General features: G+C 44.6%; 1 protein-coding gene across 15 annotated transcripts in view; it reads left to right on the forward strand.

Annotated features, from left to right (window-relative positions):
* The window catches only part of CLIP1 (CAP-Gly domain containing linker protein 1), a 125,510-nt gene that overhangs the window by 43,385 nt on the left and 57,086 nt on the right, over positions 1 to 25,039 (forward strand). For 9 of the 15 annotated variants that reach the window (XM_047697038.1, XM_047697042.1, XM_047697044.1 and 6 more), the window contains 6 exons: positions 15,052 to 15,176; positions 16,201 to 16,423; positions 20,544 to 20,741; positions 21,358 to 21,461; positions 23,462 to 23,522; positions 24,764 to 24,796. In XM_047697038.1, the coding sequence (XP_047552994.1) occupies positions 15,052 to 15,176; positions 16,201 to 16,423; positions 20,544 to 20,741; positions 21,358 to 21,461; positions 23,462 to 23,522; positions 24,764 to 24,796 (744 nt within the window). The remainder of the gene's footprint in view (positions 1 to 15,051; positions 15,177 to 16,200; positions 16,424 to 20,543; positions 20,742 to 21,357; positions 21,462 to 23,461; positions 23,523 to 24,763; positions 24,797 to 25,039) is intronic. The other 6 variants (XM_047697043.1, XM_047697052.1, XM_047697046.1 and 3 more) reach the window with 2 other exon arrangements.

A 25,039-nucleotide genomic window follows, 5' to 3' on the forward strand; every position in this document is an offset into this window, starting at 1 on the left:
TTTGGTTTATGTGTGAACATGGAACAAACTAGAAGCTGACTATATGGTTTGAGTGTAGTTATGAGCTTAAGTGTGTAATGATTGGTTTTTGATTCTGTCGACCAGTTTAGCCAAAGGAACATTGAGTTTATTACTCGTAACTATTACTTGACAAAACGAGCTCAGAAGTGGACTGGGGTGCCTTTATAAAAGGTTTTTTCCCCTTGATTTGTAGTTTTTGCTGTAAGGATGGTGTGTGGGCATGTATAAGATCCTGCTTCCTGAGATGTCTTGAAAAACTCGAGCATCATAGGAACTTATTTCAGAATTTCTGTGCCTTAGAAATAATCTCCGGTATTTTTTCCTTTAAGGTTGGGAGTTGTCTGCTTAAGATCTAGGAAGAGGAAGGAAGTGTATAGTAATTTCTATTTACTAATAAGCAAGAAACAATGTATAAAGTCAGTGCTGTGACTAGTGATTTTGTTCTTTGATTGACTGATTGACTTTTTTTTTTTTAAGATTTTTATTTATTTATTTGACAGATCACAAGTAGTCAGAGAGGCAGGCAGAGAGAGAGAGAGAGGAGGAAGCAGGCTCCCCACTGAGCAGAGAGCCTGATGCGGGGCTCGATCCCAGGACCCTGAGACCATGACCTGAGCTGAAGGCAGAGGCTTTAACCCACTGAGCCACCCAGGCGCCCCTGACGGATTGACTTTTAAAAGATTTTATTTATTTATTTGACAGAGAGAGAGAGAGACACAGCGAGAGAGAGAGAGAACACAAGCAGGGGGAGTGGGAGAGGGAGAAGCAGGTTCCCCGCTGAGCAGGGAGCCCAAGGCAGGGCTTGATCCCAGGACCCCGGGATCAGCACCTGAGCCAAAGGCAGATGCTTAACCGACTGAGCCACCCAGGCGACCGGTTTGTTCTTTGTTTTGAACAAGAGGCCCGAGCTGACTCCCAGCTCTGCCTTTGTGACCTCAGCAAGTTCTTTAACTTCGAGGTTCCTCATCTGTAAGAATGAGATGATACTGGTACTAACCTCCTAGCATCATTGAAAGGGTTACGTTAGATAATGCATATAAAATTCTTAGCAGTGCCTGGGATACAGCGAACACTCAGGCAACTCTGTCTCTCCCTGATGGAAATCTGAAGCTTTACTATTTTACTCTTCCCACACTTCAGTCAGTTCAGTGTAGGGTCTGAAGTTGGCCAGCAGTCTCTGACCCGGTGCTCTGCCTTTCCTTGTATCTGTTCAGCAGCTATAAATTCCTCTAGGCCTGGCAGCTTCCAGGAATGCCGCAGGAGGACGAGAAGAGCTCTTAGCCCTTAGTGTACCATATGTCTCATGGAACATTTCCACAGTGCTCTGGAGCAGCCTTGGGGAACTGAGGAGGAGACGGAGGCTTGGGGGAGTGGGGTCACCAGTCCAAGGGCTACCAACCCAAGGAGGGGTGGACTTGTCCTTTAAACTGTGGTCTTTTTACTCCAGGGCCTTTTGTGGAGAGATGATGATTGATAGTATAGTTATAAAATTAGAAGTGTTTTTGATGACTGTTGTCTTACGGATAAGGAAGCTTAAGCCCAGAGAAATGAAGTGACTATCTAATCACGTAGTGAGTTCTCAGCAGATTTTAGAGTTAGAACCCAGAACTTCTGCCTCCCAGGCCCATAGCACCTCCATGCATTGAGGAGACCTCACATATCTTTGGGGGGTCCACTAATACTTCTTACCGTTATGGGGTTCCTTCTGGATCCCTTAGTTTCAAGGTCAATAGGTTCCCTCTTCAGTTACGATCATCACGAATTTCAAAGGTTGATGCATCAGAACTTAAAGCATTTTTAAGATAGCATTTCTGTGGGATGGAGCTCAACCTATATCTTGTTTGTTTAGCTGATGTTCACTGATGTACCAGCTTTGAATTTGGTATAGCTGCTCTTTTGTGGCAACAGAGACTTTTTGATACCCCTTTTTTTTTTAAAGGATCTTTTTATTTTTAAGTAATCTCTACACCAATCGTGGGATTTGAACTCACTACCCAAGTTCAAGAGTCATGATGCTTTTTTTTCTTCTTTGCTGTATAGATATTGCTACCATGAATCTTCTAAAGTTTTTTCTGGGTATATATCTTACTTTTATAGGATAACTTCATAGAGGTGGAATTACTAGGTTAAACGGCATAGACAGATTTTTTTTTTTTTTAAAGATTTTATTTATTTATTTGACAGACAGAGATCACAAGTAGACAGAGAGGCAGGCAGAGAGAGAGAGAGAGAGAGGGAAGCAGGCTCCCTGCTGAGCAGAGAGCCCGATGCGGGCCTCGATCCCAGGACCCTGAGATCATGACCTGAGCCGAAGGCAGCGGCTTAACCCACTGAGCCACCCAGGCGCCCAGCATAGACAGATTTTAAGGCTTATGGCCCATACTTACCTAGTGAGCTTTGGTTAACTCAGAAACCTATGACCTCAGCAGAGGACCACCTTATAGATGAGACTGAAGCTTGTATGCAGTGCTGTCCTAAGCTGTCCTAAGTGCTTATCTGTAAAGGACCTCTTTCCCATTCAAGAACGCACGGGGTGGGGCGCCTGGGTGGCTCAGTGGGTTAAGCCTCTGCCTTCAGCTCAGGTCATGATCCCAGAATCCTGGGATCGAGTCCCATATTGGGCTCTCTGCCTACTTGTGATCTCTGTCTGGCAAATAAATAAATAAAATCTTAAAAAAAAAAAAAAGAAAGCATAGGGCACACTTTCAAAACAAGAAACTCTCCCTTTCCTCCGGCCAATGTGACAAACAGGTAATTGAAATACTGGTCCAGGGGCATACTGCTTGGCTGCTAAGACAGCCGGAATGACACGGTCAGCTTGGTTTAACTGACAACCAAAGACTTCCAGGAGGCTGTCATGATTAAAGTGGACCTGAAGGATAGGAATTGGCCTGGCAGCAGGAAGTGGTGGTGGGGAGACAGAACCTTCTCGCTGAGGGAAGACAGACTCCCTGAGACGGGAAGGCTTTGGCGTGTTTGGGGAAAGGGCCAGTGTCCTTAACCAGATGCAGTGAGTGTGTGGTAGGAGGTGAGCCTGGTTAATGATGTGGGGTCTGCAGGGACAAGTGCCATGGGGCCTACAAGGACCATCTGTTCTCATTAAGAACAATGAGAGTGATGTTGGATTTGTAGCTTGGGAACACCACTCTGGCTGCTTTGTAAGAATGGATTGGACGTGGGTAAGAACGGGTTGGAGGTGACCATTCTTTGAGGAGGTTGGAAGTTGGAGGAGAGCTCAGAGGTCAGCCTGGAGGAGTGTTGGGTCTCAGAAAGATTTTGTTTATTTTCTTTTTTTCAAGATGGCAGGGTCTGGGGTATTTATATCCTAACTAAACTGAGCTAGACTCGGGAACAGGTTAAAGATACAGTAAAGAGGGGTGTCAGTGGTGGATAAGGTTCCTGGAAGGAGGTGGCACCCCCCAGCTCACCCAGGGGGATCGCTTGGCCTTTGATTAAGGGAGGGAGACTTCCTGCAGTTCTATGGGAAGAAGGAAAGAGAATGTACAGATGCTGTTTGGGTCGTAGAGACTTGAACGGTGTATTTCTAGGAAAATTTTAATGACATGTCCAAAACTAGTGTACTTGGAACAGAATTTCATTTGAATCTGTGAGAATCTAAAGTCCTATGAGTGTGTTATCAGAAGTGATAAAATGATTTACTGCCTTTGGTTAGTATTTCTGGGAGAAATTACAGGAGTACCTTAGAACCACAGCATTTTAGAGCTGGAAATAATCTTTTGAGGTCACCAAATGCCTCTTTTTGCTTATAATACTGAAGCCCAGCGGCACTGGGTGGCTCAGTTAAGTATCTGCCTTTGCCTCAGGTCATGATCCGGGATCCTGGGATCAAACCCCACATCGGCTCCCTGCTCAGCGGGGAGCCTGCTTCTCCCTGTCCCTCTGCTGCTGCTGTGTCTCTCTCTCTCTCTGTCAAATAAATAAATTTTTAAAATCTAAAAAAAAAAATCCATCCATACATATATATAAAATACTGAAATATAGATGTATATTATATATACACACATATATGTATGTGTGTGTGTGTGTGTGTGTGTGTATGTATATAGTATAGTGAAGGCCAGAGAAGAAACAGGACTTGCCTTAGGTTGTATAGGTGTGTGATAAATGTGTTCATGTCTCATTGTGTCCTCACGCCCCAGTTCAGATTTTTTTTTTCCTTTAACATGCTGCCTTGCTTAATAGAAATCTTTGATTTAGAAATAGGGAACATTTTTACTTCAAGATTAATTTTATTATTATATTATTATATATAATATTGTAATATTATTAAGGAAATTAGGTTTAGAAATCTAAAATATTTATCTGGAATTTTCCTAATTAAAGAAAAATGCTGTTGATTACCAAAATCCCAGTGTAACTGAGATCATTAGATCCTTGTTATGCGAGGTTTGGTCTAGAATTTTCCCAGTCCTACCCACAGGGCCCTCTCATGGCTCTTGCCATGCTGAACTAGTGCAGAGGAGAGGGAGGTGAGCTTGCCTTCTCTAAACCTTCGCCCCGTGTAACTTTGCTTCTTCCCTCCATTGCAGGAAGAGCGAGCAGATAGGTTTCTGCATTGGGTGCGATGTCCAGCCAGACGAGATGAGCTGTGTGAGAGCCAGGCAGAAGCTCTGGAGCTATGACTGAATCAGGCACATGTGTCTCAGGAAGGCAGTCAGGGGTTGCAGAAGCTCCCCCTTGTCACCTCTCCCCCGCACCTTATGCTCACAGTCACCAGTGGAACGAATTAGCCACAGAGTAAGCTGTGCTGATTTGGGATTAGTATCTGGAGGCTCGAGGAGGGACCTCAGAGCTGCTTGTCGCAAACCCATCTGTGTCTTTGCCATGTGTCTCCGGCCTCTCTGTGCTCCGTCTGTCCTCATGAATACCGCATGCGTCTCACTGAAGGCTGCTTTCTGCTGCGGTTTGCTGGACTCTCGGAAACACACCTCTTCGCAGACTGGGAATCTCTGGGGTAACTAATTGCCCTGGTTGTTTTTCAGACGGTCTTGCTGCGTTTTTAAGGTATATTTGATTATTCAAGGAGGCTACCGACTTCCAGCTGTTGTGTTTCAACACAACTGTGTGTTCTATGCTGAATTCTTAGCTTATGACTGTATATGGGGAGACGTTTCAGCATTTTATTTTTGAAACGACAAGCTTTATTTTTTTACGAGCCTCTCCCAGAGCTCTTACATGAAGAATCTTGCAGTGTAGATCTGTAGGTCTTTCGGATACTGTGAAAGAGAAAAAAGTCTTCCTGAGAGTCAAAAAAGAACTTTATTCATAAGGGTTTTTTGTGTGTGCTTGAACCTCAAAAGAACTACAGTTCACGCAGCACGCACTTCCTTCTTGTGTCTTTCTTGATTTGTTCAGTTATGTTTGTGAGATTTATCTGTACTTACTTAAAACATTCCCGTAGCGGGGCCATTTAGTGTAAACACTTCATAATATACTTCTGTAGATTCGAGGCATTTCTACACTAGTAAATACAACTCTATTTATTTTTAAAGATTTATTTATTTGAAAGAGAGAGAATGAGAGAGAGCACAAGAAGGGGGAGGGTCAGAGGGAGAAGCAGATTCCCTGCTGACCAGGGAGCAGGATGCAGATCCTGGGACTCGGGATCAAGACCTGAGCTGAAGGCAGTCGCTTAACTGACTGAGCCACCCAGGCGCCCCAGTACAACTCTGTTTAAAATTTTTTTTTTTTTTTTTTGACGGAGATCACAAGTAGGCAGAGAGGCACGCCAGGCAGGGGCGGGGAGGGGGAGGGGAGGGGCAGAGCTTGCTCCCTGCCGAGCGGAGAGCCTGATGAGGGACTCAATCCCAGGACCCTGAGATCATGACCTGAGCCGAAGGCAGAGGCTTTAACCCACTGAGCCACCCAGGCGCCCCACCCCAATGATTTTTAATAAATGTATACAGTTAGGAAGTCACTATAATTCAGTTTTAGAATATTTCTCTTACCCTAAGAAGTTCCCCTCTTACCACTTGGCAAGGCATTTCTACTCCACCTCCAACCCCAGGCAATCACTGATCTGCCTCCTGGCATACACCTTTCCTGGACATTTTGTCTAAATGCCATCATGTAACAGAGGTTTTTTTTGTGTCTGGCTTCCACATAAATTTTGTTTTAAGGCCCACCGTGTTGTAGTTCATTGGTTCTCATGACTAAAATACTCTGTTTTATGGATATACCACATTTTAATTTATCCATTCACTATTAAGTTTTTGTTAAAGGGATTCATGTTCGTAGTTCAAAATACTTTGATTTTGGTACTTATAAGTTTGTATGAAAGAGTTAGTAGTTCTGTGCCCACATTATCCCCCGCTCTACCCCATCCCCCCTTTTCTTTCTGGGAAGAGAAGATGGATTTCAAGAGTTAACATGCAAGTCAAACATAACTTTTTCTTCTTTTAGCCATTATCTTCATAATTATGTCATCTTTACCTGTTTGTTTTCAGGCGAGTTAGAGTTTATGAGAGAGTATCTGTTCTACATCATCTGTGCTCATCATGTTAATTTTCTAAGGGGATTTATTTACTGTCATCTGTTACAGATTGATGGCATAAAGGGAGTAAAGAAACCACAATGTTTGTTTAGCCTAGAGAACCTGTAACAGCTGTATTGAATACCCTCCAGTCCATTCAGGAAATATGTCGATTGTCTCCTCTGTGCCAGACCTTGCTATAGGCCTCTTGGTGCTATAGATTTGCAGTGACCAAAACCAACACACTGCTATCTAATAGGGCTTCCCATCACGTTCAGATAAAAATCTGACTTCCTTTCCAGGACCCGCAGGGCTCACATGCTCTGTACCCTGCCTACCCTCTCAGAGCTCCCCTTCCTCCACACATCTCCCCGCCTCACCCCACTCAGCTACCCTGGCTTCTGTGCTGTTTCCTAAACCCCAGACTCATCTGCACCTTGGGATTTGCTGTATCTTCTGCTTGGAATGTTCTACCCCTATGTCTCGGCATGCTTGATGCCTTGTAGTTAGGCGTTGGAGCCTTGGCTCAGAGGTTACCTCCTCGGGGACCCTTTCCCTGTCACCTGTGCAGGCAGTGTGACATCACCCATTTTGTTTTGTTTCCTAGCCCTCTACACTACTTAAAATGTTCTTCTCAGTTATTTACTTGTTCATTGTCCATTTTCCCCTGACTAGAATTTAGGCTCTGTGAAAGTCTAGAAACTTTGTATGGCATTCATGTTCATCTCCCCATCACTTAGGATAGTGCCTGCCAATCTAATAGGTACTCCTAAAGATTGTTAAGGAGCTAGAGGGTTTTAGGTATAGCTGTCACATACCTTCGAAATGGAGGAGTAAAATTGTAAGGTATGACAAGAGGTAAAAACAGGACAGGAAGGTTTTACCCTTCTCTGTGGGAGACTTGCCTGGAGGAACCAACCCAAAAGAGGCTGGGTCTCTAGTTGAGGTAATAGAAAATATCTATGCTGACACCTTCATTTCACAGCTGATTAAATTTTCAGTCAGAGCTAAATCTGTACTTGGTAAGTAGCAATTAGCCATATTTACCTTTTTATAAGTAAGCGGCTTGGGGCATCGGGGTGACTCAGTCTGTTCGGCGGCCAACTCTTGGTTTCAGTTCAAGGCCCTGCACAGGGCTTGGTGCTCAGCAGGAAGTCTGCTTGAAAGTCCCTCTCTCTCCCTCTCCATCTGTGTCTCCCGCTGCTTGCTCACTCCCTCTCTCTCTCTCTCAGATAAATCTTTAAAAAAAAAAAAAAAGCTGCTTCACTTAGTACAGGGCAAGTTAGAGACCAGTCCACAAAGGTTTGCTGCTCACATATTCCTGTGAGACAGTCCCTCGTTAGCACTCACGGGACAATTGATAGCTTTGTAAACTGAGGCACAGGGAGAGTACACGGTTTGTTTGGGATTGATCGTAAAAAGATGGGGGGAGTTCAGAGAGCGTCAAGTGTTTCTGCTTTCCTGTCTGTGTCCCGCTCATTAGCCGGCAGAATTTGTCAGTGTTCCTACAGCATTTTGTAGAAATGTCTTAAAGCACTTACTACTCTTCAGTGGAATTACTTGTCCCTGTTTCTCTCTCCACCGGTGGCCAACACTGTATTCTGTTTATATTTGTGTCTCAAGGACCCAAGCATTCAAGAAATAAATATCAAATGAGTGCATGAGAACTTACAAATCTGAGATTTGCTAAAGCATGATGACTGGCTTCATTTTCCTTTAGTTGAGTTTCTAGTTTAAATTAATTTTGTCTCCAGTAGTGACTTCTAATTTTGACTTAGACTGACCACAGTTGAGGAGTTAATATGCTCATATCTTGAGAGTAAAGATAGGAAATGGTAGTTATTTGTGTCTGCCATGGATCTAGTTTTTTGTTTTTATGTTGAAAATTTTTTTTCTCTAAGAATCTTGATATCATCCCCTAACACATAGATTTTGAAAATTGGGTCTTATACCTTATGTAACTGCACCTACTAAAATACTGTGGATTCTCTAAAACACTTGAGAAGTAAAACTAACTTTATGCAATCATGTATAAATGCTTAGGAAAAAAATCTAACTGTAGAGTGATTAAGCAGAAAAACATTTGAGTGATTTTAGGACTTCATGTGACTTCCTGTCTCTGTTGAAGATATTTTGAGCAACCACTGATGATATTTTACAGGAAGAGGGAAAGCATATTGTCTGTCATATGAGTCAAAAGTTCAAAGTTTGAGGGTGCCTGGGTGGCTCAGTGTTGAAGCCTCTGCTTTCGGCTCAGGTCATGATCCCAGGGTCCTGGGATTGAGCCCCGAGTCGGGCTCTCTGCTTGGCAGGGAGCCTGCTTCCCTTCCCCTCTCTCTGTCTGCCTCTCTGCCTACTTGTGATCTCTGTCAAGTAAATAAATTTTAAAAATCTTAAAAAAAAAAAAAGTTCAGAGTTTGGTAGGAGAAAAAGTATAGAAAACCACCCATCCTAGGAACCAGTAGTCATACATTTCAAATAAATTTTGTGGCATGGTATTTTTTTTCTTCAGGGTAAATATATATTTTATCAGTTGCATTTAGAGAAATAGTTGCTTATCTGCTATTTGTGATATTTTTAACTTTCTTTTAAAAGATTTTAAAAAGTTTATTGGACACAGAAAGACACAGCAAGAGAGGGAACACAAGCAGGGGGAGTGGAAGAGGAGGAAGCAGGCTTCCCGCTGAGCAGAGAGCCCGATGCGGGGCTTGATCCCCGGACCCTGGGATCATGACCTGAGCTGAAGGCAGGTGCTTAATGACTGAGCCACCTAGGCGCCCCTGTTTTTACCTTTTTCAAATTTTTATCCTTTTATAGTAAATGACATTTATTTTCCATAAATTCATTTGGAGGGAAGGAGAAAAGTCAGTTTCCCCTACCTAATGATGGTCCTTCTGAAAGAGTCTCCATTCATTCCATGGAATTGGATAGGTTGCTTGATCTGAGGATTTTGTACATTTAATTCATAAAGAGGACTTCCTTTGAAGAGAGTGGTCAAGGGCGCCTGGGTGGCTCAGTCGGTTAAGCGTCTGCCTTCATCTCAGGTCATGATCTCAAGGTCCGGGGATCGAGCCCCATGTCGAGGTCCCTGCTCTGCAGAGTCTGCTTCTCCCTCTCCCTCTGCCTCTTACTCCCTGCTCATGCTCTGTCTCTGTCTCTCTGCGTCTCAAATAAATAAATAAAATCTTTAAAAAAAGAAAAAGAAGAAGAGAGTGGTCAGAGGGCGAGACTTTGAGAGCAGCTCCGCTGGTGCATTCCTCTCTGAGTGAAGCTTTTCCCACGTGGACCACGCAGATAGGGTGTCTCTCCTTGTGGATTTTGCCAGGTAGCAGGTAGGAGGATTCAGAGCCCTCTGGTGTAGAAACTCTTCCTGCCCTGGGTACAGGGATAAGGTTTCAGGCCCATGTGGACTCTGATGTGAACAATGAAACCTCCTTTCTGACTAAAGGCTTTTCCACACTGATCACGTCTGTAGGGCTTCTCACCACTGTGAGCTTTTCTATCAACAGCAGGGCTACTTTGATTCCTGAAGCTTCTCTGACAAGTAACACGCGCATGGGGTTTCTGTCCAGTGTGGATTTTTTCATGAATGGCCCGACTCTCTGGTTGGCTTAAGTTTCTCCCACACTCCTTGCCCTGGTGGGGCTTCTTCCCCGTGTGTGTTCACTGATGTTTAACGGGATTGCCGTCGGCGCTGAAGCTGCTCCCGCAGTCGGTACACTCAGCGGGCCTTTGGCCGGCCTGGATTCTTGCATACAAGGCTAGATTGCCTTTTTGCCTGCGGGATTTTCCCACATTCCTGATGCTCAGTGTCCTCTGTCTGACTCCAGGTGACTCTGTGGTGTTCTAGAATCTGGGGATTTTTGTTACGGCTTCTCTCTTCCGAAAGAATTCTGAAAATCCCAGCTCGAGGATCCTGTGACCTCGAGTGGTCCTGTTTGCGGTGGGCTTCAGTTGTCACACTGAAATATGCTATATTCTGGCCACCTCTTCCGTGACAGGCCAGCAGGGTAGCTGCTGGAAATCCAGATGCATCCACGCCTGCCAGAGGGCCTTAATCACCGCCTCTCATAGGTTCTTCCCTGGGCTCTTGTTGAATGCCACAGCCGCGTGGGCCGGCAGACAGACCCTGCCGGCCTGCTTGTGGTATCTTTTTAAATAAAGCTTCTGAATGAGGTTTGTGGTTTGCTTGGATTATGTACTGACCACAACCTGTTGGACGCCTCTTGGAAAAACAGTTGTCATGACAGTAGCTTAGACTCACCCCCAAAGAACTCCACAGATCCCATGAGATCACGTTATCTTTACTGACCCGTGCTCTGTTCATGGGATGCTGGGTAGCCGGCAGCTCTGAGTGGTGTGGTACGGGGGGTGGAGAAAACGGAGTTCAGCTTCTATAGGAGACCGTAGATGCTGTGAACACCAGTAAAAGTACTGAACAGTCGAATGTGCCAGATCTAGAACTAGTTCTCGCGTTAGTGTGGGCAGACTGGCTGCCAGAGGAATGTGACTCTTATACTGTCAGGCACCAAAGCAGTTTCTTGTGGATTATTTTCCTTAATCCTCACAATAGTCCCCAAATTATCACCATTTTACTTATGAGGAAACTGAGCTTTGGAAATTAAGCAACTTGGCTAATCAACAGAGCTGGCATTTGAACTTACCCAGCTTCAGAGCCCACACACTGTGTCAGCATATCTTCTCCTTCACTTGCTTCTGAGACATCAAATTCAGCCTCAGCCATAGGTGATCTTTTTCCTTTGGTCATTGTATGTGGAAAAGTGGCCTTTTCTGTGTAGGTTCCAAAGGAGAAAGTCACCTTTCATTTATCCAGCAAATGTTTGTTGAGTGTTTGCTGGGTTGGGCTGGGCATTGTGGGTCACGGTGCCGGACACAACAGGGCTTCTGCCATGGAGTCTTCTCCAACTCCACCTTGCCTCAGTGACCCTTGTCATGACACCAGGGCACTTCTGTAATGTCCTTGCTCTGGTTGCCCTCTTTTACCCTTCCCGAGCCCTTCCTGCGTAGAGCACCTTAAGCCATCTGCCTTGGTTCCTTAAATCAGTTTCACAAAAAGTTTCCCTTTTAGAGAAAAAGAACATAGGCTTGAGGTCTTAACATCTTTCTATCTTCAACAATTGTTAAAACTGGAAAGAAATGTGTCATCCCAGATTCATTGAAAGCTGTATTCATAGAAAATTTAGAAACAAGTGCCTTTAGTATTAAAAAGCAAGACAAAAAAAAAAAGCAAGACAAAAATAAACTTCATGTTGGTCTTAACCTAGGAAAAAGGGATGCCCAACTGTCTCAGTTGGTGGAGTGTGTGACTCTTGATCTCGCACTCATGAGTTCAGGCCCCACCTCAAATGAAAGATTCTTTTTTTTTTTTTAAGATTTTATTTATTTGAGAGAGAGAGAATGAGAGAGAGCAGGAGAGGAGTGAGGTCAGGGGGAGAAGCAGACTCCCCGCTGAGCAGGGAGACCTACGCGGACTGGATCCTGGGACTCCAGGATCATGACCCGAGCCAAAGGCAATTGCCTAACCAACTGAGCCACCCAGGCGCCCCTCAAATGTAAATTTTTAAAAAGTTTAAAAAGAAACTAGGAAAGCAAGAACAATAAACCAAAAGGAAGCAGGAAAAAGGAAATAGGATAAAATGTGATTTCAAGACAATAGAGAACATCAAAAACAGGAGGAAAAAAAACCTAAAAGCTGGTTTAGGATCAATAAAATAAATTACCTTCCCAAGGTAATCTACTTTTAACGCAGCCCCATTGATCTTGTTTTAGAATTAGCCAAAATGATTTTTAAATGTGTTAAACAAATTAATTAAACCTGCTTAAGTGTCGGGGCGCCTGGGTGGCTCAGTGGGTTAAAGCCTCTGCCTTCGGCTCCAGTCATGATCCCAGGGTCCTGGGATCGAGCCCCGCATCGGGCTCTCTGCTCAGCAGGGAGCCTGCTTCCTCCTCCTCTCTCTCTCTCTGCCTACTCACAAGTAGGCACGCACATAATAATAAATAATAAATAAATAAATAATAATAATAAATAATAAATAAATAAATAAATAAATAAATAATAAAATCAATCAATCAATCTTAAAAAAAAAAAAACAACCTACTTAAGCGTCTGTCAGTCCGGGCTGACTAAATGAACTGGAACGCATCCGCACTAATGACAGCGGTTGCAAATACAAAGAAGGAAGTTGTCTGTGTTCTGCAAGGTGCAACCCAGTGGATATAAAACACCGCTTTTGTGTAAAAATAAAAGGGAGGAATAAGCATACACAGTAGTGCTTGCTTTCATCTGCATGTAGTAATGCTGGGAGGAAGTGTGCATCTCCTGTCAGTAACAGCGCTTCCCTGCGTGGTGGGAGGGGTCGAGTGGGACTAGAGTTCAGTGAGGGAGACGCCCTCCCTCGAGGCTTGCTCCTTTATGTTATTTATTTATTTATTATGTATTTATTTATATATATAATTATTATATATATTATTTATTATTATATTATATATTATTTATTTATTTTAAGAGATTTATTTCTTTGAAAGAGAGGGAGTGTGCATGCATGCACAGGGTCGGGGGTGAAGTTGAGAGGGGTGGGAGGGAAGGGGCGGGGGGGGTCTTTTTTTTTTAAGATTTTATTTATTTATTTGACAGCAAGCACAAGTAGGGAGTACAGCAGGGAGAGGAAGAAGCAGGCTCCTTGCTGAGTGGGGAACTGGATGTGGGGCCCTGTCCTAGGACCCTGGGATCACAACCTGAGCCGAAGATAGATGCTTAACCACTAGACTGAGCCACCCAGGCACCCAGGGAGGGAGTCTTTTAAGCAGACTCTGGGCTGAGCCCGAGCTAGGGACAGGGCTTGGTCTATAGACCCTGAGGTCAGGATCTGAGCCCAAACCAAGAGCCAGGTACTTAACTGAGTGCTCCACCCAGACGCCCCTCAGTGCATATTTGCATTAAAATTTTTGGAACCATGAAAATGTGTTAGCTATTCAAGAATTAATTTTTTATTTTTTTAACTTTTTTTTTTAAGAATTAATTTTTTGAAAAGACTTTATTTATTTGAAAGAGAGAGAGAACGAGCAGCAGGGAGGGGCAGAGGAAGAGGGAGAAGCAGACTCCCCGCTGAGCAGGGAGCCCAGTGCAGTTCTCTATCCTAGGACTCCAGGATCATGACCTGAGCTGAAGGAAGATCGACCTTCTGAGCCACCCAGGCGCCCCTATTCAAGAATCAAGTTGTCATGAATAAAGAGGGTTTTTTGTCTTGTTTTATTTATTTTTTGTTTTTGTTGTTGTTTTTTTAATCAGTAAGAAAAAGGAACTTTTTCCTGAGACTTCCTCTCAAAGGAAAAGTGAGGGAAGTGCCTACCGTGATAGCCTGCTGCTGCGGGACCCTAGCCTGCCTCCAGGGCAGGGAGAGTGGCCACAAGTGTTGAGAATACAACATAATAAATACAAAACATTTATTTTTTGCTTATAATGTTCTTACATTCCTGCAGTGACTGCTCTTGGTCATGGGGGAGGGCAAATTTCTAAAGCAGCAGTTAGGAAAAAGAAAGCTTAGAAAAAAGGAGGAAAACGAGGACTCTGCAAGAGCCATGAGGGACACCAGCACTCTCCCAGGAGGGAGGGGGACAGATTGTGGAGTGGAGGAAATTCTAATGCCTGTAATGTGCGGCGGTAGCACAAATACTGAACCTGTAGAAAGACTCACACACGTCAGTGTGTTCCTGTGTGTTTGCCCATGGCAAAATGAGTGTTTGGAATAGAAAAGTAATGGCAAAGGAAGGAATAATTCATAAATGCTGGTGGGTAGTTTTGGAGATAATGTTTGCATAGTACATCAAACAATGGCTGGGACCAGGAGTTACACCTTCAAAAAGACAGCTTTGTTCATGGGAAGTAAAGTGTGAGGAATAGTAATCTTAGTCGTGAGGAGATGGCCTCCCAATGGAAAATATCCGTAGAGTCAAATTATTTTAAAGAATTTTCATTTTCATGCGGTGTGCACTTAGGCCAAAAGCGGATGTGTGCGCATGCGCGGATATCCATCCTGTGTGTGTGTGTGTGTGTGTGTGTGTGTGTGTGGGTGGGTGGTCGCTTTCCGTGGATGGAGACGTAAAGGATGAGGACACAGCAGCTGGTACAGTGTAGGGAGAATGGACGAATTCTGTTTGCCTTCAACGGATGTATGGGTTTTATTTTTGTAGCCAATACTTATTTTGAAGGGGGAGAATCCCTCTGGAGTAATAAAGTATTTTCTAAGGAGGGGACTGATTCATTGGGTGGACAGCCCAGCCACCCCACAGTAGCTAGGCTGTTTCATTACTGGGATTTATCAGATCACACTGGTAGTGTGTCACCCTGGTATACTTCACCAGTCTTTGGAGGAAACTCTCTTAAGAGCTGAAGAGAAGGTAACGAGAAGAAGCCATCGGGGGAAATGTGGAGCCCCGCACTTGATTATCCATTGTAACTGCAAAAGGTTAAGATCTGGGATTATGTCCATCTCTTTATTTTTACTGTCTTTTTCCAGGTTGGTGGCACCAAGGCTGGTGTCGTCCGGTTTCTTGGGGAGACAGACTTTGCCAAGGGGGAATGGTGTGGTGTGGAGTTGGATGAGCCTCTTGGGAAGAACGATGGGGCAGTTGCTGGAACCAGGTTTGTCTGGAGCTGGAATCTTGTCTCCTTCCTGCGTGTAAAGGTGCTCAAGCAGATTTTACCAAGAGCTGCATTTTAAAATGTTATGTATTTATTTATTTTTAAGATTTTATTTGACAGAGACAGACAACGAGAGAGGGAACACGAGCAGGGGGAGTGGGAGAGGGAGCAGCCGGCTTCCTGTTGAGCAAGGAGCCTGATGTGGGACTTAATCCCAGGACTCTGGGATCTTGACCCGAGCTGAAGGCAGATGCTAAATGACTGAGCCAGCCAGGTGCTCCAAGAGCTGCATTTTTTTTTTAAAGATTTTTTTGTTTGAGAGAGAGAGAGAGAGGCAGAGGGAAAGAAAGTCTTTTTTTTTTTTTAAGATTTTATTTATTTATTTGACAGATCACAAGTAGGCAGAGAGGCAGGCAGAGAGAGAGAGAGAGCAAGAGAGCGAGCAGGCTCCCCACTGAGCAGAGAGCCCAATGCGGAGCTCGATCCCAGGACCCTGAGATCGTGACCTGAGCCGAAGGCAGAGGCTCAACCCATGAGCCACCCAGGCGCCCCAAGACTTTTTTTTTTAGAGCAACTTTAGTTTCACAGCAAAATTGAGAGGAAGATATGGAGTGTTCCCATGTGCCCCCCACCCCCCGTTTTCAGCCTCCTGCACCCTGGTGGTGCATTTGTTACAACTGACGAACCCACATGACCCTGTCACTGTCGGGACCCCACTGCTGTTAAGTTTGTCAGACAGTAGCAATGTTCAGTCCCTTTGCACCTGAGGACCACTTCAGTAGTAGCTGGTAATTCTGTCTCTGTGTATCATACTGTTACTCGTTAATGTGTTTTCTAAAACGTTGTTGAGGTTATCAGCCTACATATATGTGAACGCTGTGTGCTGCTTGACCGCCCCGGTTTGCTGGGAGGACTCAGAGCAAACCCGTCATGAGTGATGACCAAAAAAACGATGCTTTTGTTTATAATTGTTATTTCTTGTAATTAAGTTTTTTGTCACTGCTTTTATTGTTATTCTCTAAAGGTATTTTCAGTGCCAACCCAAATATGGCTTGTTTGCCCCTGTCCACAAAGTGACCAAGATTGGCTTCCCTTCCACTACACCAGCCAAAGCCAAGGCCGCTGCCGTGAGGCGAGTGATGGCAACCACCCCCGCCAGCCTGAAGCGCAGCCCTTCTGCCTCTTCTCTCAGCTCCATGAGCTCGGTGGCCTCCTCCGTGAGCAGCAAGCCCAGCCGGACAGGATTAGTAAGCCTCCCTGTTCTCACTGCATGCTTCTACGTCCAGGCGATGAGCGCCTGCTGCTGGCAAACCCGCTTTGCTTTCAGAGCTATTAACTGCCTTGAACTGAATGTTCGCTGTAGCTTGTAGAGGCCCGTTCTAGGTTTCACAAAACAGAGCTTTAGCAAGAAGTCAAATTTGGAAGTAGAATTTTGAACATCGCTTTCAGAGTCTTAAGGTCCCAAGATGTACCAGTTCTTGCTGAGTCTGTAGTAACTATTGTTGAGTCTCACGTATGGGATGATTTCTCTTTTTTTGAAATTATTTCGGGCACAAGAGTGGCAGGAAAGTTGGGAGGGATCCTTTTCCTCAATGACCTCAGTCTCTCGGACGTCAAACAATTTGAGGAACTAAAGTATTTTGAGAAAAGGCATGTTCTTAGAATTTTGGTAGTATGCTAATCGAGTCTAACCCACTGAAAGCGGTTAATGTGTGGAGTGTTCCTGACTTGGGCCAGAGGACACAGAGGGGAACCAGCGGGACGTGAAGGGATGCTAGGAAAAGCCATGTCTTGTCTCCTTTCTCCATCTCCTCCTCTCCCTTCCACTTCCTCTCTCCCCCTTTCCCCCATTTAGACCCATAAAAGTAGAATCGTCAGAATTAAAATAGGCAACAGCGGCTCATTCTGTTTGTTAATATGGTGTTTTAATAGGGTCAAAAAATGACTTCTTGACTCTTCTCCCGCCAGTCAATTTATTTACTTGAAGTGAGGCAAATACTGTCCAGGTTTGTAGAACTGCACCGCACTGGCAAACTGCAGACAGGAAGGAGAATGGTAAGTGGTGCAGTTGGTCAGAGTGAAGCTGCCAGCCCTGTCTGCCTTCTCTTCTGTGGTCCTTGGGTCCTCTGGGAAGGGAGAGGGGAGGAGTCTTTCCTTCAGTGCAGGGGGAGGGAGCCGTGCTTCTCTGGCAGCCAGCTGGACTTTCTCTTAGGTTTTGGTAAAATACCTGCTCAGACTTTTTCAATTTGTATACGAAAAGAAAGTCTACATCTTCAACAAAAAAAGTCACAAATGGACTTCTACAAGAAAAGCTTGACGAGAACAATGACACAGAAGGGAATCCCCCCTCCTCTCTGGACAGAGCCTCGTTCAGCAAACTCATGTGGACAGCTAGTCTACTTTGCTAACCCGGGAGCAAGTCCATGGAGGTGTTTTCTCTGGAATAGGAATTCTTTCTCGAGTAACTTTTATTCTGTTGTAATTATAAGTGTCCATCTCTTTGGAAGACAAGCAAGCCCTCCCCTGTTTCCCCCAATCTCTCCTCTTTTCAGACCATTTCTCATTCATCTTAGCTCACCTCCCTCAGTGAAAAAGAGTGACAAAAGAGAAAGGAGTCTTCCTACCTTGTGAAACAGCTAGTTTTTGTAGATCTTTATAGAGGGTCGCTATGGTTTCTAAACCAAAAATCACCATAAAAGAATATGCCAAAGATACAGAAAGTGTGACTTCCTAGAAATATATCTCCACAGCGTAACCCCTTGCATGTATATGAAAATATTTAACAATTCTTTAGTGCAAGATGGTTTTCTGGAAGTATTGACACAGAGGGGCCCAGACACTCTGCCTAGCACCTGCTGGCCCCGTTACTTTATGTAGTGCCCCAGGCCAACAGAAATAGCTAACAGTCCTGTCTGTTAAGCAGCTAGGTGCACAATTTAATATTTACGTTCCAGCAATTTAGTAACTGTTTGAAAAGAACGATACACATAACTGTGAGAAAACATATTTTTGGTTCATTCTTAAGTAACCACACTTACTATTAGGTTACGTGCGCGTGTTGGGCACTGCATGTCCTTGTCAAACCTTGGAATCTTCCCGAGCACTGCCACCCTCATTTCCTGTGACACACTGGGTTTTTTTTTTTTGCACAGTACTGGCTTTTTGTCACGGCAGCAGCCAAAACCTCGCTTTGGGAAGATACGATGTGATTGAAAGGAACGTCGTACAGTTGCCTCAGACTTAGTTGCCTCGAGCTGGTAGTTTGTATGGTGTCCAACAAGTGTTGGAGTGTTTCCCTTGAAGTTTGAAAATACTCCACAGTGCCCCGTGACTTTGCTGCAAGGCCCCGGGGCATCTCTGCGCAGGGAACCTCAGGTTTGGTGCATTTCAGGAAGAAGTGTTAGTACCAGAAGGTATAATTTTAACCGTGTAATGAAATTGGAAAGTTAAGGTCAGATGCTTAAAATAACACCCCTTCCCCCATATGTTTAAGTAATTTTAGAAATTTCACTAAATAGAAACAGCAAAGGGCAATTTGGGTTTGACTGGATTTCTTTACTCTTATAGTTGTCAAATTGTCCATTTTTTTTTTTTAAAGATGTATTTCAGATTGGGGCAAGGGGGGAGGGGAAGAGTAGAGGGGAAGAGAGAGAATCTCAGTCAGACTCCCTGCTTAGCCAGGAGCCTGACATGGGGTTCCATCCCATGATCTTGAGGTCATGACTTGAGCTGACACCAGGAGTCGGACGTTTAACCGACTGAGCCACCCAGGTGCCCCCCAAATTGCCTGACTTTTAACTGATGACAGATCCTTGCTCTGTCTGCCTCCTGGACGGGGGCTCCGACTGATGAAGGGCATTCAAGGGGCAAAGGAGGCTTTGATTGCAGATGAAGTCAGGGCCCACTCGATCCAGATCCAGCAATCTGGTCTCTAGGTCAGTGGCCTTGGACAAATGCATGCCAAGGGACGAGGCTTTTGCTGAACTGCCTCCCTACCCCGGAGCCTCGCTTGGAAGAATGCTGTTCAACTTGGCCACGTTACCCATTGCCGTGGTAGGAGGTTATTTTCTCTGTGTTTTTATTTGACGATTAGCCTCAAGATGGAGGAATCGGTATGGGAAATAGCACAGAGTAGCAGGGGGACCCCTGAGAGCCTTCTGCACCCCTCCCCCATGGCCTTTCTGCCCCATCTCTTACTTCCTCTCTCCTCCCACTTCCCTCCCCTCCCCTTTTTTCCCTCCTTCCCTCCAGTTTTTTCCCTCCTCCCCTCCCCCTCCTCCTCTTCCTGCACAGATTCCCTTTCCCTTCTTTTCCTCTCTCTGCATGTCTTTTCTCTCCCCACACACACTTCTGAAGGCACATAGAGTTTCCATATTAATCTGATCTTCATAAATCTCTCTGGTGATTGAGATTCAGGTCCTCAAGTTCTGGATTCCCGGGTGAGCTCTCCTGTGCTTTTCATTCTTTTTTTTGTTTGTTTTTATTTAAATTCCAGGTAGTATGCAGTGTTAATATTAGTGTCAGGTGTACAACACAGTGATCAACACTTCCATACACCACCCGGTGCTCATCCCGACAAGTGTGCTCCTTAGTCCCCATCCCCTGGTTCCCCCAGTCCTCCCACCCTCTCCCCTCTGGTGACCATCAGTTTGTTCTCTAGAGTTAAGAGTCTGTTTCTTGGTTTGTCTTTCCTTTTCCTCCCTTGGCTGGCTTGTTTTGTTTCTGACTTACTTCCCTTAGCATGATACACTCTAGTTCCATCTGCATCGTTGGAGATGATGGCAAGATCTCATTCTTTTTTATCTTTCACTTTGAAAGAAAGATGAAGAAAATCCTGAGAGAATCCAACTGTTTAATCGATACAAGGAAGGTTTGTGACTCCAAGGGTGACCTCTTGGTTTCCTCCTGGTAGTTAGAAGCTTAAAAAGTTGAAAAAAAAATTCTACCTCAAGTCCGAGGAGCAAAAAACTGACCAGAATCTCCTAAGAAGATGCCTATTATTGAAGCTCGGACAGAAATGAAGCTTAGAGAAACTTGCTAAATGGGTTCTGTGGAATTTTTCTAGATTCCGGCAAGGCCCTGTCAGCTGAGCTCAGGGTCCTTTGATTTGAGCCGCTCATTCTCCTTCTAAACATCTTTCTGATTTTTCCGTGACTTCTCACATTGATGTGTTGTTTGTGATGTTCACAGTCAGGAGGCACATGCTGTCTTGTTTCCTTGATGAGAAGCTTTTGCTAATAATTGGCAAGCTTGGGAGCTGGGACAGCACCTTTGCTTTGCCGAGGAGATGCCTGCCTGCATGCCTCGCGCCCTCCTTGCGTCCCCGAAAGCATCATCGCCCTTCACTTCTTTAACTTTCCTTTGCAGTTGACTGAAACCTCCTCCCGTTACGCCAGGAAGATCTCCGGCACCACTGCCCTCCAGGAGGCCCTGAAGGAGAAGCAGCAGCACATTGAGCAGCTGCTGGCTGAACGGGATCTAGAGAGGGCGGAGGTGGCCAAGGCCACGAGCCACGTGGGGGAAATAGAGCAGGAGCTAGCTCTGGCCCGGGACGGACACGACCAGGTGAAGTCTCGTGCTGACCTTGTTTCCGAGATGGTGATGGGTTCTAAGCTGATCCTGTGGAGAAGCTGGTGCTTGCTAAGTGGAGGGAGAAGGCTGAGCAGCACCCCCGGTGCTTGGAGCCGGGGGGCTAGTCTTGGGAGCACAGGAAATGAGTAGCAATGTCTTTGTTGGGCTTGTTGGAAGCTGTGACCTGGGGTACCACTTTGTAGCGTTATAAAGATGAAGTTTTGTTCTTCTTGAGTCGACCTTAGTCTTTCGGTCTTTACATCTGGGTCTCTTGGCCCGCGTCAGGGGACCTCATTTACTAGGACCTTACCCACGACGGCAACTCCTGTTTCGTAGGTTATCCTTCGTACGCACTGCAGCTTCAAAAAAGACGAGCGTTGTTTTAACGTTGCCCTCTGTTGCTTTAATGGTGTGGTTTTTCATCGTCTAGTTTCCAGGAATGCGGCCGAGAAGTAACCTATTAAAGATCGTAGGAAGCGTTTCAGTGTGGAAAGGTTTTAGAGTCACGCCGACCCACAGTGGTACCACTTAGCTGTAGCTCTTGGAGGCACCCTTGGGCCTGCGTCTGGGTCAGGGAGAGGCCACTCACTGACACCCTTGCCTTCCCCAGCATGTCCTGGAGTTGGAGGCCAAGATGGACCAGCTGCGAACAATGGTGGAGGCGGCCGACAGGGAGAAGGTGGAGCTTCTCAACCAACTTGAAGAGGAGAAAAGGTGACCTCAGACTGTTCCTTGGGTCAAGTGTGGCCTTTTCCTCTTAAATGACCTTAGGAAAACGTCCTCATTAAGGGGCCAGCCCTTAGAACCAAAGGAATGACCGCGTATTCAGTGGAAATGAAACTCTTTGTACTGCATGAGGAGGGTCTGCTTGGATTTGACTTTTTTTTTCTTTTTTTGGAGAAGTTTGGAATCATCTAGACATACCCTGCTTCATTTAACAGCTATTTATTGAGTCCTTGCTATGGGCCAAGCATCCTCTTGAGGCTGACCTCTCAGTGTCATGAGATTAATTCAAACCCTGCTTCCATCTGCAACCATCTTTGGTGAGAGGACATTGTGGGTCCAAGTTACCTAGTATTTGTGGAACACCTTCCATGAATCTAGTAAAACTATCACTGGTGAGTGATACAAGGTCTCTGCCATTGAGAAACTCAGTACCTTAGTAGGAAAACAAAACTTCCGTGTGAAGCCATTAGAGCGTTATCCAGGTCAGGATGGAATCGGTGCTAAATTGTGTGAGACAGCAAGTTTGGTTCTTACAGGTTTCTTGAGGCTGTGACCAATGCGATCTGTGAAACAGGTGTCTGCATGGAAACCATTGGAAGTGGTAGTGGGGCATTTGTCCTCTTGCATTTGATGCCGTCTTCTGTCCTTTCTGATGGCAGCAGCCTAATCCACTAGCTCTCTGGTCTATGAGTTCAGGACAGTCAGAAGCTCACTGCTGTGAAAAGGAATATAGTGGAGATAGGATACAGTCTCTCACCAAGGAAATGATTTTCTCACTAGAAAGACAAACACTATACATAGGAAATTCTCTTCACATCTTAAAAATGGGTACAAATAATTGAGAGACAGTAACAGGCCTTTTCTCGGCCCTCCTGGATGCCAGGGCACCCGGACCGCTGGCTTTGGCTCTGAAGCCAGCTCTTGGTCTGCTGCCTGCTGGGCTTGAGGGCTGTAAATTACTGACGATTAGTTCTGATTTCACAGAGTAGAATTTTTCTTAACTTTGTCAAAAATGCTAGTGAGTTTGACGGTTTTGATTTCTGTAGACAGGTTATGAATTTGTTCCCTTTTCTTCCTTATGCTCAAATTTGTGAAGATTTCTAACATGGATGTTACCTGGATTTTGTAATTCTTCACGATATCCTATTTCATTGACGTGGTGACAGCACTGATTGAAACCTGCACCCAAATCAGAGATTTTTAAAATGCAGGAGAAAAAAAAAGTGACTCCAACTGTTCATAACCTTGTTCTCCCAGGCTTAGAACAGGTCCTAGCATGTTCCTGGGGCTTTCTGCGGGGGTCGCCCGCTAGCCTTACCCTGACCCATCCATATGACATATGGAGTTGTATCAACAGAGACTGGTTTTCTGTGCCACTTCCCCCTATGTTCTATAATTGGAAAGTAAAAATTACAGACTTGAAGTTTCAGAACCTATTTCTGTGGTCATTAGACTTTTTCCCTGTAGGCTGGTCCTGTCCTGATTAGATTCACTCTGTTGATTGTGACCAAGGGAAACCAGCTGATTTTTTTCAACTCTTACTTCCTGCCTCATGGAGTCAGTACCTCTAAAACACTGAAGTCTCCTACATAGAATAGAGCTACTGGATTTCTTTTCTTTTCTTTTTTTTTTTTTTTTTTAAAGATTTTATTTATTTATTTGACAGAGAGAGATCACAAGTAGATGGAGAGGAAGGCAGAGAGAGAGAGAGGGAAGCAGGCCTCCCGCTGAGCAGAGAGCCCGATGCGGGACTCGATCCCAGGACCCTGAGATCATGACCCGAGCCGAAGGCAGCGGCCTAACCCACTGAGCCACCCAGGCGCCCCGAGCTACTGGATTTCTAAGCCGGATGCCTAAAAATACATTTCTTTGTTTTCTTCCATCATCATCTGTTACAGTCACCAGGGTGTTGATGATAAATCCGGTTTTTGGTAAGGCAGATGTGTTCCTTGGCTACTTATGTGCTCTGTTTTGGTTTTGTTCCACAGGAAGGTGGAGGACCTTCAGTTCCGGGTTGAGGAAGAATCCATCACGAAAGGCGATCTTGAGGTAAAACCCCTCCGGCTCTCTGCAGCTTTTCTGGGTACTAGTATTCACAAATTCGGATGAGCTCATTGTGCCAGAACAGACAGCAGAAGGAACTTGGGCCGGGCTGGGCTGTGGGCGTGGCTGCGGGTCCATGGGCCTGGGACGGTGCTGTCCTGACTCCAGTGACCCAGTCAGATTTTTACTACTCTTTTCTTGCGCTTCAAAATTCAAATCCTGGAATTGGAGTTAATCAAGTTACAAATCTGGCGCTCTGTCCACGTGAGACTCTAGATGTTCTTCTGATGATCAGAAATGGCATTGCAAGGAGCACTTTTAACTTCATCATGCTAGTCCCCCCAAAAGTTTCGTGCTTTCTCTCAGCTTTGCTTTTCAATTGAGCAGGATCAATTTTTTTATAGTCTTGTAAAAGGAATAAACATGTGTTCCAGTAATTGATTTTTTAAAAAGTAATTACCCGAAGAAAAAACAAGAGCGATTTCTATATCAGCTTCTTTAACTTCTGTGGCATATTTTACATTCACAGAGATTTCCTTTAGCATCAAGTTTCTCATCTTTAGACAATTATTCATATCAGTTTTTTAGATGCCAGATTCATGTGATTTTGATGCTTTTTAAACCACTGCTAGATGTATGACAAATACTAATTATGAAATTATTCAAAATTTGCAGGTTTTTGATACTTTAGTCTGTAATATTTTAGTAAAACTTGCATTTGACTGTGCAATTCCCAGAATATCCATTTTTGCTGCTATTACAAGTTCAAAGCCTATTAGTGACCCACGCCATGATTCCATTCCAGGGGCCCTTCCTGATAGGATCTCTGATTCCTTTGGAAATTGTCTTTGTAGTCAACCGAGAGTAAGGAAGACATTCTTTAAGTTCTAGTTTTATAAGGCCCAGAATTTAGTGGATTATTCCTAATTCAATAGTTCCCTTCTTTGCTCATTTCATATATGGTGACATTCTTTTAGTTGACTTTTGTGTTGTTCTTATCCGTTTAAAAACACCCCAAAGTCTCATTAGAAGTTTCACATCCTCATCTGATTCATGTGAGACACAGCCGAGGGTGTGCTGGGGAGGGGCAAGTGAAATCTTCCCCTTGGCACTAGGCTGGCATAAGCCGGCCAGTAAACTCACTTGAAATTTATCAGAGTTGTTTTGAGACCCTTAACACATAATTGAAACTTTAGTGGAATTTCTCCTTTTGTCGACGTTTAATTTTTTCATTTTTTTACTGATAGCAAAAGAGCCAGATTTCTGAAGATCCTGAGAATGTAAGAGGGCACTTAACTGTGTGGAGATTTCCCTTGTTAACCCAGATTGATGACAGATTAAAATGCTTATTGATAAACTCAAATACTAACGGCATCATCTGACCTGAGACATTGATCTTAATATCTCTGTGCATGTGGCTTTCAGAGCAGTTACATTTGTAGCCTGAAGAGATTGTAATGATTGTAATGATTGTAATGAATAAGCTATATAAATCCATTTATTTAATGCATAAGCAAATGTTT

This window comes from Lutra lutra, chromosome 12, assembly GCF_902655055.1.
Source record: "Lutra lutra chromosome 12, mLutLut1.2, whole genome shotgun sequence".
NCBI classification, from domain to species: Eukaryota; Metazoa; Chordata; class Mammalia; order Carnivora; family Mustelidae; genus Lutra; species Lutra lutra.